Raw genomic sequence first — 15,081 nt, 5'->3', positions numbered from 1 at the left:
CCAATATTCCCTTTCTTGTTTCTCACCAAGCTTGAAATTCAATGGGTTAAATGTGTCCACTCCAGAAATGTGATCGTTAAATGAAATCGGTGAACTTGATTGTCCTAAAAATAATACATTGTTACACGTTTCTTTTGTTGCTTAGTATATAAGCTTGTACCAAAGGATACTTCAATGTTCCCAGAGAATTCGTTTCCATGTTTGTTTTCCAAAGGCCTACAGTTCTTAGCGGGATAAGTTGCCTTGCAGTTATTTCCAGACTCTACAGTTTACATTCTGAAATCCCACTGTATCTGTATCAGGTCTGTATGTACATCTGAAGTTATTGTTGGGTCTACCCAAAACGTGCACCCATTAAGAAAATTATCTTTAGTATCAGTTTGGCCACCATGCTCATATTGCTTTTTATGTTTTGTCTGACTGCACAAGATCTTTCCCCTCTCTCTCTGAATGTCCGTTTATGCCTAGATGCAGACGAGTCATTTTGCACAGAGAATTTTTCATAGGGTGTTTCACTTGATTTTACAAAAGAACTTTAACCAAGTTGCATTTTACAGCACAAATCACTTATGTTCTGTCTACTCTACGAGTGTACTGTTTCTTCCATAAGGAGGCAGTGTTTGTACAGTAAACTTTTTTTTATAATTTTACAATAACAATCAGTCTGGACTAAACTGGGAGTGAAGAGAGTAGTAGTATTTTATCTTATGAACTCTGTTCCTGCCATGTGTGGCTGGTTGAACAATTTTGGTAGGAAGCCTCACAGAAACAACAGGATACAGATATGGCAAAGATTACGCTATGTCATTCAACTTCACAGAACTCAAGCACTACAAAGTGTTCTAAGAACACAGAACTAAACAATAAACATCGCAAGAACTTTCACAATCCGTATTTTTTATTAAAATATTCCAATGTACATCCCTCACATCTTAAAATACAGCAGAGTTTATACCTTTAATGTAAAGATGTTTTTAAAACATTTAACACTCCAAGAGAAAACACAGTACTGTGATAAAACAGGAATAAATAAGCACATTTAAAACATGTACAATAAAACTTTGAATACCAGAGGTGACAATGTTTCTGCTGATGTTGTACCTCATTGCTCAGAGGTTTCTGTAAGAGACTGGACAACAAAGACACTTGAGAATTTGCTTATAACGTGCGACACATCTACTGTACGAGTACCACAGAAGGCTTTGCTCTAAAACACTGGCTCTAATGTAGCTATACATTAATTTAGAGCAATCTAATAACAGGTTCATATACTTAACTATGCCTACATAGAATTTTAGAATTCCTTTTACAGAAAAGGAGAGGTCTTGCACAGATGTGTCTCATTACCTTTATCCATGGAGTCCTTGTTGAACTGTATATTCCAAAAATAACACAAAAAAAAAACATTTTAATAGCACTTGGTGCCTGAATTTTTAAAAGGAAAGTTGGAACAACTCCACTGTCCCTGCAAACTGAATGCCTTAAGAGAGGAATAGTCATTTCAATATGGAACAAAAAAAGTTCTACATAAATGAAAAATATATTTTTCATTTTGCTTAGAAAAAGAATAGACTGCCAATTCAGCCTCCGGGAATGTGAGAATGTTAAGACTTTTAAATCTTTTTCTTTACATTAAGTTTAAATATAACTTATAACCAGTTCCTACCCTTCTTGATTTGAGAATGCTCAATACCAATGTTTCTATGGAAACCTTTTCTAAGGAATAAATTTTTATGTTGTGGGAAAACAGCTGCTGGCTCAATCCAGTGTGTGTACTTTAAATACAGCTTGTAAACTCCCTGATATTCTTCTGAGCTGACAAGCCCATGTATCTGTCAGCCTTGCTCTTTAGCCAGGAAGCACCAGCTACCTTGCCTCTTTGGCAGTGCCAGTATACAGAATATCGAGAGCCATTATGCTCAGTACCAGGGAAAGTCATTGTAGTACTTAATAATTAGGTTTACAGGTACTGTATATAACAGTGTACCAACAGAAGTGTACTTGTACAACTAGCCTGATCCTTCCCAGAGATAATACACAAAACCACTATTGCTCTGATTCCAGCCTGAATCAAGACTAGATTTAGTGACTATGCACTGTATCCCCAAATAATGATCTATTAAGGCTTAAAATATAATTTTCTCAGCATTTTGTATGCAAACTACCCTTACATTGGAGTAGCTGTTTTAGACCTCAAGTGTAGCAAAGAAGCAAATGCTATATTAAAGTTACTTATAAATTGCATTTTACAAGATCCAGAAAGTCAGCATTTAACATGAACATCCTTAATTTATACAAATATCTCTATCAGGAGCAATCTTTGTTTTTTTTGTCCTTTTATGAAAATCTTCCTTTTATGTTGTGTATTTAAATGCAGTTACAATATTATTAAATGTCAAATTATTCATCAAATTACCTTCAGAATAAAACAAAATCCTACAATTTGCACTGCTTTATTGCTTTCTTGTTTTTCACTTTGAAAATCAGTATTCACCACAAAGCCAGGGAGGCAAGTCTAAAGTCTGCACTGTCCAAAAAGACCTGGGTATCCCAAGAAATAAATAATTTGAAGTCTGTCACTATGGTGAAACAGCATTAATTCTTATCAGCTAAAAATATGAATGAGCATTGATTGTATAATTATGACTTCAAATTAGAAAGGCTCATTTTTTACTAATCTAGCCACACAAAACTTAATTTGCTTTGACTTTGTGCCATTCCTTCCAAGAGTTCCTTGTAGTTCATTGTAAATCTGATGAAATATCAGTCTATGAAGATAATTTATGGGGATAAAGAGCACAGCCACTCCTATCGATATTCTGCGCTACAAAATGCTGTAAACATTAGTTAAAAAACAGTATTTGGAAGCATGATTCTTAGCTACAGGTTGTGTCAGTCTTCCATGACAGCTTCTCATTGTGCAAAGCTTATTTCTACTGATGCCTAACAACAAGCCACAGAGAGAATCTACAGCAAGCCAAAACAAGAGGACTAAATCTGGATGATTCTTGTCTGGCACTGTGTAAACATTGCTTTAAGTTCTTTTTGCTGGGTTTCATCGATGGCCTCAGGCTCAGGGCTCTTTTGAACCTTTGCCACTGCAAAGTTGATCCCTTGGGTCAGTCCAGCTTGAGTCAAGCTGGCCACCTGGACCATGGAACTCTTGATCTTGGCAAAGGGAGACACCACTCGACTGCCACTGCCATCTGCTGGGGAAGGGCCTGTATTCACCTCCAGCTGAGACCCCAAGCTCTTCTGTGAAGAGGACGAAGCTGCAGAAACTGGCGCTTGGACAGCAAGGAGGCTTCCATCTGAAGTAGAAGACAGCACATCCAGCTTGGATGGTCTGGAGGGCTGCTGATCATTAGCGTCTAATTTCCCTTCCTTGTGTGAAGGAGAGATAGTGCTAGGGCCCCTGTCCTGATTCTGCTGTTGGAAACCAGGCTCTTCCTCAGGTGGCCCCTGGCTTTTGATTTGTGCATCCTGGACAAACTGGTGGCAGTAGGCATCAATGGGAGTGCCAAAGTCAATCAGTACAGGATCCTCAGAATCTGGAATTTCCTCGAGTTTTTCAGCCTCGTTCTCTGGCTTGCTGTCACAGTTGGTGACCCGGATGACAGAAGGGATGCTGGGAATGCTGATATCCACACTATTAATTGACTGAGAGCGACTTCCTAGGCGCGGGGCAGTGGCCACAATGCCACAGCTAGGCAGAACATAATCTACATCTTCCAAGGAATTAGCTCGCTGGTGGTCCGCTTCAGCCTTGGAGCCAGTGAAGAATTCATTGTCTGAGTGGCAGGAGTCTGTGTCAGAGGAGATCTCCTGATCTGATCGGTCAGTGTGATCCTTGATGTTACCAATCCCAGGATTGCTGTCTGACGTCTCCAAGCTGCTGTCAGATTTCCACAGGTTCACCTTCATGTTAGGCTTCAGGAAATTGACTTTCACATCAGGTTTAGAGAAAGTGCCCAGTTTTCCTAAGGGTCTGAAGTTCCCAATGTTCACATTGGATTTGGTTTGCTTTACTTTCTGGTTTAGGGAGGAGAACTTGTTCATGAGGAAGTTCTTGCCCTGAGCCAGACCAGTGCTGCCCAGGACTTGACTCTGGTTCTTTGTACGGATTCCAAGTATGTCCTCATGGGGCTTACTGTGCTTTCTGAAAAGAGCAACAATTATAAAATGGTGAGAATTGTTTTCCTGTTGTTTCTCATGGGAGATTAAGTCACTAGGTAATACACGTATGTAATATGAATTTGAATTAACATTTATTTCATCAGCAATTTTCATCTCAAATGTAGGCGAGCACATATGTTTTTAGGAACATTAGGGCTGTTATATGTAAAACAAAGGGCTGTATACCTAGAATTCATCCATCCTCAGAAAGCTATTTAACTCCTGGTAAGGTTCACAGCAAACTACAGTCTATTCTATAAGCATGGTGAGTAAGGAATAACTACACCCTGGACGGCACACCACTCCACTGCAGGGAAATCCCTCACAAGGGACACACCAGAGATACCATTTAATCCATGTCTCTGGAATGCAGGAGTGAAACAAAGCAGCCAGAGATAACCCTCATGAACACAGGGAGAATGTGGAAGCTCCAAACAGGAGATGCCTCAGTTTGGTGGGAATGAAACCCTCAACCCAAGAGCTGTGGAGCTGCACTCCCCATCATGTTACTGTTACGTACAATGCTAGCTCCAAATTTTCTAACCGAGGCAAGATGAATGTTTATTTAAAAATAATACAATGCTGCTGAAACAGCAGGACCTTCACAAAATTGATTACAAAAACTGGTTTCACATTTGATTTGCAAGTTATCTCCACAATATCAGTAATAAAAGATTATTTTCAATATTCTTATTAAACTACACGATAGACATTTTATAAAGATTCCATTGTAAGGGTTAAATTGTGCAAGCCAGTTACTTTTGCCTACCATCTCACCACCATTTTTCATACCTTTCAGGACATCTCAACTATAAATAACGTTTCTCTTTGATCTTTAAATATCATGAAATATTTCAGTCTGACTTTTGCCTACCATCTCACCACCATTTTTCAAACCTTTGTGAAATAACGTCTCTTTGATCTTTAAATATCATGAAATATTTCAGTCTGCCATTTATTAATATTTGTGTTGACTTAAAAATGTCAGAGGAAACAGAAACGATTTTGTGATGGTTTACTTACATTCGAACTGTTTACTTGTACATTGTCTACTGTGTTTGTATATTGTCTTGATGCACTGTCTGCACTTTGTGTTTTACAATTGTTTTTAACAATCAAGAGGCTTTCCGTAAGCAATAATTCCATTGTTCCAGTACATGTACCGGTTACATTTGGCAATAAAGTTCAAGTTCAAGTGATTTTGACATAGAACCGTTATATTTTTGTGCTTCAAGGGGTCTTTCTAGTTTTATAGGCAACTTCTCCTTTATTAAAAAAGGGCTTTTTTGAGACTTAGTTGTGCTGGCTTCAGAAATTCTCAAACTGCACTGCACTGTTATTGTCCTGTCAAGGGATGCAGTCTGGTCTTGCACCCTGTATTTCAGGGACAGGCTGCAGGTTGCAGTGATTGCACCACGAATGAGCAGCGTTCTGATAACAGACAGAAGAAAATAATACTTAAATTCTGTTTAGCAAAACACAAACACAAATATAATTTCACCAAGATTTCATATAAACCAGCAGGTTTTTATAAAAACCAGCAAACATAAAATCCAAGTATTTTAAAAGCCACTGACCTATCCTTTTCAAGTGATATTTCAGAGATAAGTACAGGACCACTAACAATTCTGTTAATTCAATTCAATCTGTTGAATTCTGTTTTTTCAGATTTCAAGGTAACTGTTCTATAGACAGTCATGTATTGCAACTCTGTGAGAACAACTACAACCCTGATTGTTCAAAAGCCGCCGACACTGGAACAAGACTGAGTGTGCAGATGGACAAGGCCGAGTGCATAAAACCAGGGGGGGGAACAATCAAGGTGTGAACAAAAGGAACCGATGAAATCAGTATTTTTACACTGCTCATCAAGATTACAAACTACTCCACAGCCACAGAGAAGTTAAATCCCTGTGTGCTTTAATAACTGTTCAAGCGAGAAGACAAAACAGCTTTCTTCAGTTCAGTATGAAACAAGACTAGTAAACCTGCCTCTCCAGCTTCTTCTCCACCACCTGTAAATCCAAGCCCATGGCCTGTTTTGTGATGCGTAGCATCTCAGCAATGCACTGCAAAGTATCTGAAAGACAACGGGGAACAGTTACTGCTGAGGGAAAATTAGCTGCAAAAATTACACTGGCAACTTCAATAACACACCGTAGCGTTTCTGATAGTGGTAAAGCTGTACTACTTAGTTTTAAGAAATTAGTGCTTTCCATGACAACCGGTATAAAATAAAGCAGACAACAACAGCATTTTTGTTAACTGTAAAGTTTATTGTCCTTTACCTTTGCCATCATCTTCTGGATTTCGTGTCACTGCTCTCAATGTGTGAAAATATCCACTTGTCTCCTGGTTCCTATAGTGAAGCCTCATGCAGCAGAACTTGGGCTTTCCGAAGAGCGTTGGTTCAGGACCTATTAAGGAAAAAGGAGCAGAGCTTCATTACTTTTTTTTTCCCAAAATGAAATGCCAGATTTTGTTTCCTCCTCCCTTTGTTATCATTGTTCTGTTGATCCCAAAATGTTCTCACTCCTGTTAAATGCTACATGAACAGCAAGCAAATGTCTCCCAGTATCACTTCAGAGCCACTTGCTTCCATATGGCTGATGGCTGATAATTTGGTTGCCAAGTTACTAAGCTCCTGCTCAACACAAGCATTCTCCAACTGGTCTAAATATGCACCTTTACCTACAGTACACTATCATTTTGGCTAAATTAATTAAATCCAGTATTCAGCTCCTTAACTTAAATCTCGTTCAGATCAAAGTCACACTACAATCAAATTAATTTACAAATTCATCCAAAACTAAGTCAATGCATCTCCAGTATATAGACTGTGATGTCACCAGATCTCTCAAAATAGATTATTTTATATGGTCTTCTATTCAACCAGCTATTCTAAATACTTTTAAGAACATCTATGAATGAGACAAACTGTAATAGTATCGAGAGTAAAAAAATCATTTTAGAAGGGAAAAATCTCCTTACCTATTTCTATTTTCTCCAAGCCTTCCAGGCTAAGTCGCTGATATTGGTTAACTTTGTCAGCTTCATCATCATAGCTGAAGAAATGAAGTAAGTTAACAGTTACGGTGGTTAATAATGATAAACTATGCCTGGCACTCCCCTAAATCAGTAACATGAGTTGTGGTGTTCTTATTTCTTTCTACATTTAACTTTCTTCCACTGCTGCATTAATACTGCTTAAATTTTTAGAAAACACTAATTGTTTAGGAAATCCAAATGTCAGAATAAAGAATGATCCTTGGGAATGGGAAGATTTGTAACATCTAAAGTCTTTCAGGACACATTCCCAGTTTTCAGTTGGCCAATCTCATAGCTTCCATTCATTGGAGGATGTACTGTATACAAGAACAGTTGTACCACATAAAAACATATGTTAGTAGTTAATAGTGAAAGTCCTGTTAATTGAATACAGTGCTTTGTAAGATTCATGATCCACTTATGTACATGGATTCACACAGGCAAACAAAACAAGAAGCAAACCATACTACAAAATTTAACTTTTTCTTTAGGAGAGCAAAGTATCCAAAAACGTACTAGGCTACATAGTAGGCACAGTTTGAAAGGAGGAGTAGAACATCAACATCCTTCTGGGTGGCATCAATTAGGCTGTAGGGGGAAAAAAAAGGATTTTAGTGAATAAGAAAATATGATCTGTCATTATGTTTGTATGTTTGATATGGGCAGAGAAAAGACAACTGTGCTCTCTTGGCTTTCTAGGGGTTAACCTTGTTAAACAAATTCAAATGTTATATACTGTAGAGATTTATGTCTTGGTGGTTTTCCAGCCTTAATGTCACATCTTAACTGGTTTATTCCCAGGGGAGAAAACGTAGTAGTAGTAGTAGTAGTAGTAGTAACAGTAACAACAGCAATTTGGTTTTGCATTTGCGTCAATAGCTAGATGGTTTTATCTTGTGTATTCTTTTTACTTATTGTTTTTCTCATTCTGTAAAGTGCTTTGAGAAGCCACCTTTAAAGGCGCTATATAAAATAAAGTTTATTATTATTTTTTTCTTACTTTTATAGATAATTTCCCCAAAATTATATCAAACCACTACACATATACAGTACTGTGTATAGTTGAATACCCACTTCATCCAGCACTAATTAATAAAGAGGGAATTTTAGGGAGGCCAGATTGTATAAACCCAGAATGGATTTAGCCAGGACACCTGGGTTAACACCCCAGCTCTTTTCAAAACGTTCCATGGTATCCTTAATGACCACACAGTAAGGATTTAGGTTTAACATCTCATCAGATGGATGACACTTCCTACAGCTGTGTCCCTCAATGCTATCTAATGAAAGCTAGCATATCCATTCTTCAAATTAAAAAAATCTCCAGATAATTTATGTATTATACAAAGCTCTAACAAAGAAATAACATCATTTACAAATACTGTATACATATAACAACTCTTCTGCAAAAAAAAAACAACTGAATTGCAATCTGTGCCATTACTACACTGGTGCTCCAAATTGTGTCCTCACCCTAGCACATATATGTCATCTAGTACAAATAGTGTATATTCTTTTTCTCTTATTTTTGCATACAGCACAACAACAGAACCTGAATTCATTTACATCTACAATAATAAGGATTTTTTTTTTAAAGTGAGGTAATTTTGAAAGTCATTACTAACGTGTGGATGCAAGAGGGACAGCTGAATAGATATTTATAAAGACTGGACAGATACTGTACACAGATGTACCGATTTAGGTGAATGGACACACAGAACAGGAGACAAGAGTGAAAAGATGCTGGATGCTGGCCTGACCTGGGGTCACAGTCGATCAACGCCCAGCCCCCATGAAACTTCTCCTCGTCCGGCAGGAGCAGCTGCATGTAGGTCTGCAGCAGCAGGCTGACCTGCTCCTGCTGGCTGCGCTGGCTCTCCTTCTGCAAAGCCTCGTGCTCCTTCTCCTTGGTGAAGATGGAATACAGGTCCTCCGTCACGGGTATGCCCATCATTAGATCTGTACAGAGTCAACACATACGAGAATGTTCGTCAGTATCGTCAATACCCTGACTGAAGGCTGCAGAATGAACAAATACAGGCCACAAATCATGCTTTCCTTGTACCTGTTATGATCAGTACTCCCACCTTTTAAGGGTTTAAGCAACAGATAAGAAATTCTCACCTCAGAAAAGCAAACATTAAATCAATTATAACAACTTCACGTTAACAACGCAGGGCCATTTTGATGTTCACAATAAAGAGCATTAACCAGGGGAAGTACTTCAATAAGAGGTAGATAAGTCTGAATTGTGTTAATGAAATGAATCTACTGTCATGAATCTATTTGTCAGAACAAATATCTGACCGCCCAAGCATAAAATAATGCTTTTTATGCATTAAAAAAGCACTATCAGACCTAAAGGCAGCTCAAGTTGGTGCACTGAAAAGGCACTAATGGACCATTAAAGGAGAACTAAGTATTTCAGTCTTAATGTAATAGAGTTGTAGTGATTTTCTTTTGTAGAGTTTCTTGGTTGAAAATTAATTTGCCAATGAATAACTGAATGTTTATTAATTATATTTTACAACACATTCTACATTACAACATTAGATAGACTGTAGTACATGAAAAAATATTAACCACAGGAGACTTTAAGGCAAGCTAGATGCAACTGTGGAGCAGATATGGTCTCTGAATGTGCAGTAGGTGTCACTGTGGTGCTGTGATACTGAAAAGAGGTCAGTAGAATGAATACTGTAAATTGCCCATCAATTTTCCTTCATGCTGCCTGTAAATTGCATTTACATAAATTCAGGCTGACTGTCATGAAAGATTTCCTGATTACATTGCAAAAGATGGGCTTTAACAAATATAACAGAGACTAATGAACTCATTACATTGTATAGCAGATTTAATTTTAGCACAGCTGTGACTTTTCAAGGAACTCCTCATAACAAAAGCAATAACTGCCCTGATTTAAAAAAAACAGAATCCTGCAACAGATGTTAATGTTTTTTTAAATAAAGCTGCTTTAATCACGATTGCACACTGAAACACAACCCCAGAATCAAGATAAACTGAGGGGACAGACATCTGGATAAACCTGTAAAACCTTCTGTTAATTCTGTAAATTTAAAATAAATTACTGTTTCATCCTTTTTAAGCATTTTCAGAGACATCTGAATATTATATACTGTATGAGTAGCAGAGTAAATTCAGATAAGTACTTCTTCAAAACTGATCCACACGTTAATAGATCAAGTTTGTAAATTATGTACTATAAACTAACAGAGACAGTTCTCTGATTCAATCTGTACAGAAACTACCAGATCAGACAATTTGGTAATGCTTAACACTAACATATCCAACACATGCTACAAGAACTTGATTGGATCTGCTAACATCTGCCTTACCCATAAAGATTTCCAGTGTAATTGCTGCCAAAGGTTCACTCCACCAAATATTGAGTTCACAGGTCTAAATATCTATGCAACATATCAACATATTCCAGTATTTTTCTACAGTTTTTACTGAAATTTACTGTAACTTATCTTATCGATTTAAGTTTTGAAAAAATATTAAATTAAACAATGTATATGCATCATTTTTTTGTTTTGTATTTTAATTTCACAAAACTAGATACCATAGAAAGGGTCTAAATACTTTTGTGAGGCACTGTATTTGTAATTAGATTTAGAGTAAGCATATATCATTATTATGAAAGGGGAGAAGTTGAACAGGGCATCGACAACTATATTGTGATGAATACATTACAGTGTGAGTATGGCTATATGAACAGAAATTTCCTTACCGATAACAGCTTGCCTGTAGGCATCTCGAAAGCGATTCAGATAGTACCGGTTGGCAGAGTTGACCCCATCTTTCATCACACCAGCCAGTTTTCTCTCCCCTGTTCTGGTAAAATCCCCCTTTCATGAGAAGGGTTCGAATGTCAATAAAGAAACAGCATAAAAATAGTTTCTAATGTTCATAAAATTGGTAAAACATGTAATCACAGGATGACAGTTTTCCATTTAAATATGTACAAACCTTGAAAATAATCTCAAAGCCCACAGTTAATTAACTGCTCACAGCAGTGACTCACACAAGAGAATGAGAAAGTGCAGACAGGCTCCTCTGGCTCACCTACCCATCAAGAAATTAATCTTTAGATACACTATTACACTTCGTTCTTGTCTCATGTACAGAAGGTTCAGTACCAATTGGAAAAGCATGAGCCTGCAGGCACCCATAAAGTTGCAGAGGTCACGATTTAACTTGAATTTAAAAACACCCTCTCCAAATAATCATGATACTTCATCTTAAACTTCAAAGGCTGGTGGCGTCTGCCTACACTTCCTCATTCTCAGCCCATATGGTGCAGGGTTTTCAGATATAAAGCAAGAAACAATTTACAATTCTTAATCAGATAGGTTTCTAGTGAGAAACTGGAGATTCTAAAATTTAGGAACTGAAAAAAAGAGAGCTGGAGTGGTTTGATAGAGAGAGTGATATCAGGGGTGTAGAAATGACAAATAGGTGCATTAAGCATGCCTACCTGCACTTCTGTGCCTGTATCAGACAGATACACAAATATGATGGCTAGCTACCCTTGCATAACCCTTGCATATTTCAAAATTTAACTTAAAAAAAAAACTTAAACCACAATCATTTTATTCGCCGAGTATAGTTCTCCTTGAACCAATATTCATTGTGTTCACATTCATTTTTGTGTAGTTAGCAAAAGCTTTACAGTTCCAAAAAGATCTCAGGCAGGAAACTGAGCTAAAAACGTGGCCTGCTTTTCCTCTCTAATTTTGGTTATGATTATATAGTCTATAGTGATACAAAATGTGAAGGCTGACACTCACAGATACATTTCTCCAATTTGCAAATGCAAAAAAAAAAGCTTCATTACAAGATACACGGCTTGGGCATAACTTCCTGAAAGGTTTCCGGAAAGGCTTGCATCTTCCTGAACTCCTCAGCTCTGCTTTAATTAATTTCAGCTCAGGAAAGATGTGCTTCAGTAAAGGTTACTAAATTTAGGACACTACGAAAGGAGGAGCCCCAAAAAAAAAAGGAGAAAAGCATACCTTCAAGGCCGCGGTGCCTGCATACTGTCGGCTGATGGTGTCTCCATTGTTGGCCCACATGATCTGGTAGATCCTGTAACACTTCAGAGGCAGCGGCTGCTCAGGAGGCATCACCCCCAGCTTCTTCAGCTGCATGGACCAAGAACAGCCAAGAACCAGCATGGATCAACTTCAAGTCTGGCTTAAAGTCACCAGAGGACACTGTGACCTCCAGCAATGTGAGACTCCTGTTTTACAGGTTTGCAGAATAAGCTTCCAGTGCCAAGGTTACATCACTTGTAGCTTAAATCACTGACGTGATATACACATTCAAAAGAAAAGCAAAGAATCCCCATTCTTTGCTCATTTATTACTACTAAACTAATTGTTCATTTCTTGGTATCGAATATCATCCTGGGATAAAAGGATTTTATTCTGCTTCCTTTTACTTTCATAGAATGCATTTGTCATAACAAATGCTGAATAGAGAACCTCAAAGCCAGAAAAGCCAACTCCAGGCCTTAGAGACTACTGTATACACCATATACAGTATGTTTCATATGCCTCTTTAAATCTCATCTGGGAAATGTGTTAAGCATTTGTACTGCAAAAACAAACTAATAATGACCAGCTTACTCAAAACAAAATAACCAGCTTACTCAAAACAAAATTAAGATCATATATCCCTCAAGAACCAGAGAAATGCACTATTGCCTTAGTTATAGTTTAAACCATTCATCACATACTGTAGGTCGCAATTCACTCTTAATTATTGTTTCCATTGAGAAATAAAAACACTATCACTTCATTCCATGCTGTTGGCTTCGGTCAAAATATTGCCAGGAACCTTAAATGAAAATATTATACATAACAGGCCACCAATGGGTTAAGAAACGTTGCTTTTAAAAAAAACGAGAAAACCTTGGTTTTACATTGGAATTTTCTTCTAAGAAATATTTGCTATTATACGAAATATTAAAAGCACAAAGAAATATATACTCCTGCACAACAGCAAAGAGAAAAAAGGCAGATCCAACAGTGTTAACAACTGAAAGGTGATAATGTTTTAAAGGATGTTAAATGTCATCTTACAATAAAGAACAGTGTGAGAAGAATTGAAATGTGAGACAATTCACTGCAGTGAATGGATGCAGTTTAACACTGAAAATTCAAAGAGCTGAATGCAAAATGACTAGCCAGTTTCTTACTGTAGGACTGTGGCTTCACACAAATAATATGATGGCTGTACAGGAGAAACAGGAATATAGGAAATATAAAGGGTGTGAAGTTCATAATCACTTCAATACAAATCAATAGCAGAAGAAAGGTTTGACCATGATTGTTTGAAATGTTTACAATGGGAAAGCCACCAACATAAAGGCAAAAAATGCTGCTCCCTACCATTTTAATCTGCCTGACCGAAAATCTTTTCCACATTGTTCTTTCATAATGAAGAAAATAAGAGTGAACATTACATGTTCCATAATAGTCTATCACTGGTGTGCAACATGATACCTGAGTCAGATATCAAAAAACAATGCTGAGCTTTGCCAAAATACAAACTGAGATGAGTGAAATGGAAATAAAAAATACATAACTTAAAGGTTCTACCTGTCAAAACACTGACTATCTGCACAGTTTCCACAATTATTCAGTGTAATGGCATGCAAATGTATACAGTGACACCAGATTATTTTTTTGTGCTCACAGACTCAATAATTGTCTTATATTAAGCGGTTTAATTAAAGTGGGCAAGTTTGTATTCCTTCAAAACAGATGTGTGTGCACAGTCAAGCCTTCCCTGCACTCTATTTAACAATTCTTTCATCTTCAGCACGCAGGTGTGTGGTTCTGTATGAGAGTGCTTAATGTAATTGTCTTTGCAGTAATCTACCACTGTTTCAAACCCTGAGAACTACATATGAAATATGAAAAAGTTAGTTTTTTTGTTGCTATCCAACAGACCTCCAAAAATTAAAGTTTTGTTTCCCCATTATCTTCCTCAAATGTAGATTTACAAAGGAAATATTTACACACTTTATGAAACTTGAGTTTTGTACCTAAAAAAAGTTGTTGTTTTTTAACCAGGAACAAACAAATCTTTATTGGTTTAGCCATCATTTTGTTGTGTTGATCAACTGAGAGAATCCGAAATAGCTCACCTGCTGCTCCATGACTATGCGGGCGATAGCTGCTTGTACCACATTGGTCCGGTCCAGGCAGTCCATGCAGTTCACTCTGAAAATGCCTTCCTGTTTACAGATCACTCCAGCCTGGTCCACCCTGTCGGCATGGCAACACAAGAACAAGCTTACGAACTGAAGGGTGGACTAGACCGCTTAGGAAATGTTTTGACTCCAGTCCCCCTTCCCTCAATTCAACCTAGAAAGTGCTGTAATTGATTTTTGAGAATGCCTTAACAGAGTGTGTCAAAGTACAGGAAGTCCAAGAATTTAAAGTAGATTAGAAACTCTACTTAGAACCACACTAGAGAAGCTGTTACAGTAGTAGCTCATTCAGAAGTGGGATGAGGTTGCCTCATTATCCATGCCTCATATAAGGCCTTCTGCAATACATTTTAATAAACACTACTGACTTGAAATAAATGTGGAGTGTATTTAAAAGTATATTCTTCTGTAGCTGTAAAAAGTTACATATACAGATTTTTCACTGAAATGGCACAAGTGTATTCAGCTGTGCTTTTGTTTTATAGAGCACAGAACAATGGTGTTAACAAAGAATATTATAGGGCAGCATAATCCAAGTTATGGAGACCGTGCATACACTTAGAGTCACCTGAGTTCCAGAAAAATTGTTTTGTCTTTCTATACATTGCATT

At 37.4% G+C, this 15,081-nt stretch overlaps 1 protein-coding gene across 5 annotated transcripts in view; it reads right to left on the bottom strand.

Annotated features, from left to right (window-relative positions):
* Positions 1–2,316: 2,316 nt before the first annotated feature.
* Positions 2,317–15,081, bottom strand: part of inpp5f (inositol polyphosphate-5-phosphatase F) — an 84,576-nt gene continuing 71,811 nt past the window's right edge. For all 5 annotated transcript variants that reach the window (XM_088635548.1, XM_088635549.1, XM_088635550.1 and 2 more), the window contains 9 exons: positions 14,405–14,525; positions 12,264–12,392; positions 10,979–11,096; positions 8,985–9,183; positions 7,741–7,812; positions 7,168–7,241; positions 6,465–6,593; positions 6,165–6,256; positions 2,317–4,155 (listed from right to left, as the gene is read on the bottom strand). In XM_088635548.1, coding sequence (XP_088491674.1) covers positions 2,992–4,155; positions 6,165–6,256; positions 6,465–6,593; positions 7,168–7,241; positions 7,741–7,812; positions 8,985–9,183; positions 10,979–11,096; positions 12,264–12,392; positions 14,405–14,525 — 2,098 coding nt within the window. In that variant the 3' untranslated portion in view covers positions 2,317–2,991. The remainder of the gene's footprint in view (positions 4,156–6,164; positions 6,257–6,464; positions 6,594–7,167; positions 7,242–7,740; positions 7,813–8,984; positions 9,184–10,978; positions 11,097–12,263; positions 12,393–14,404; positions 14,526–15,081) is intronic.

Source organism: Lepisosteus platostomus, chromosome 6 (genome assembly GCF_059453375.1).
Source record: "Lepisosteus platostomus isolate fLepPlt1 chromosome 6, fLepPlt1.hap1, whole genome shotgun sequence".
In the NCBI taxonomy this organism is placed as follows: Eukaryota; Metazoa; Chordata; class Actinopteri; order Semionotiformes; family Lepisosteidae; genus Lepisosteus; species Lepisosteus platostomus.
Note: the sequence above shows the minus strand (reverse complement) of the source record. Positions and strands in the feature narration are given on the sequence as shown.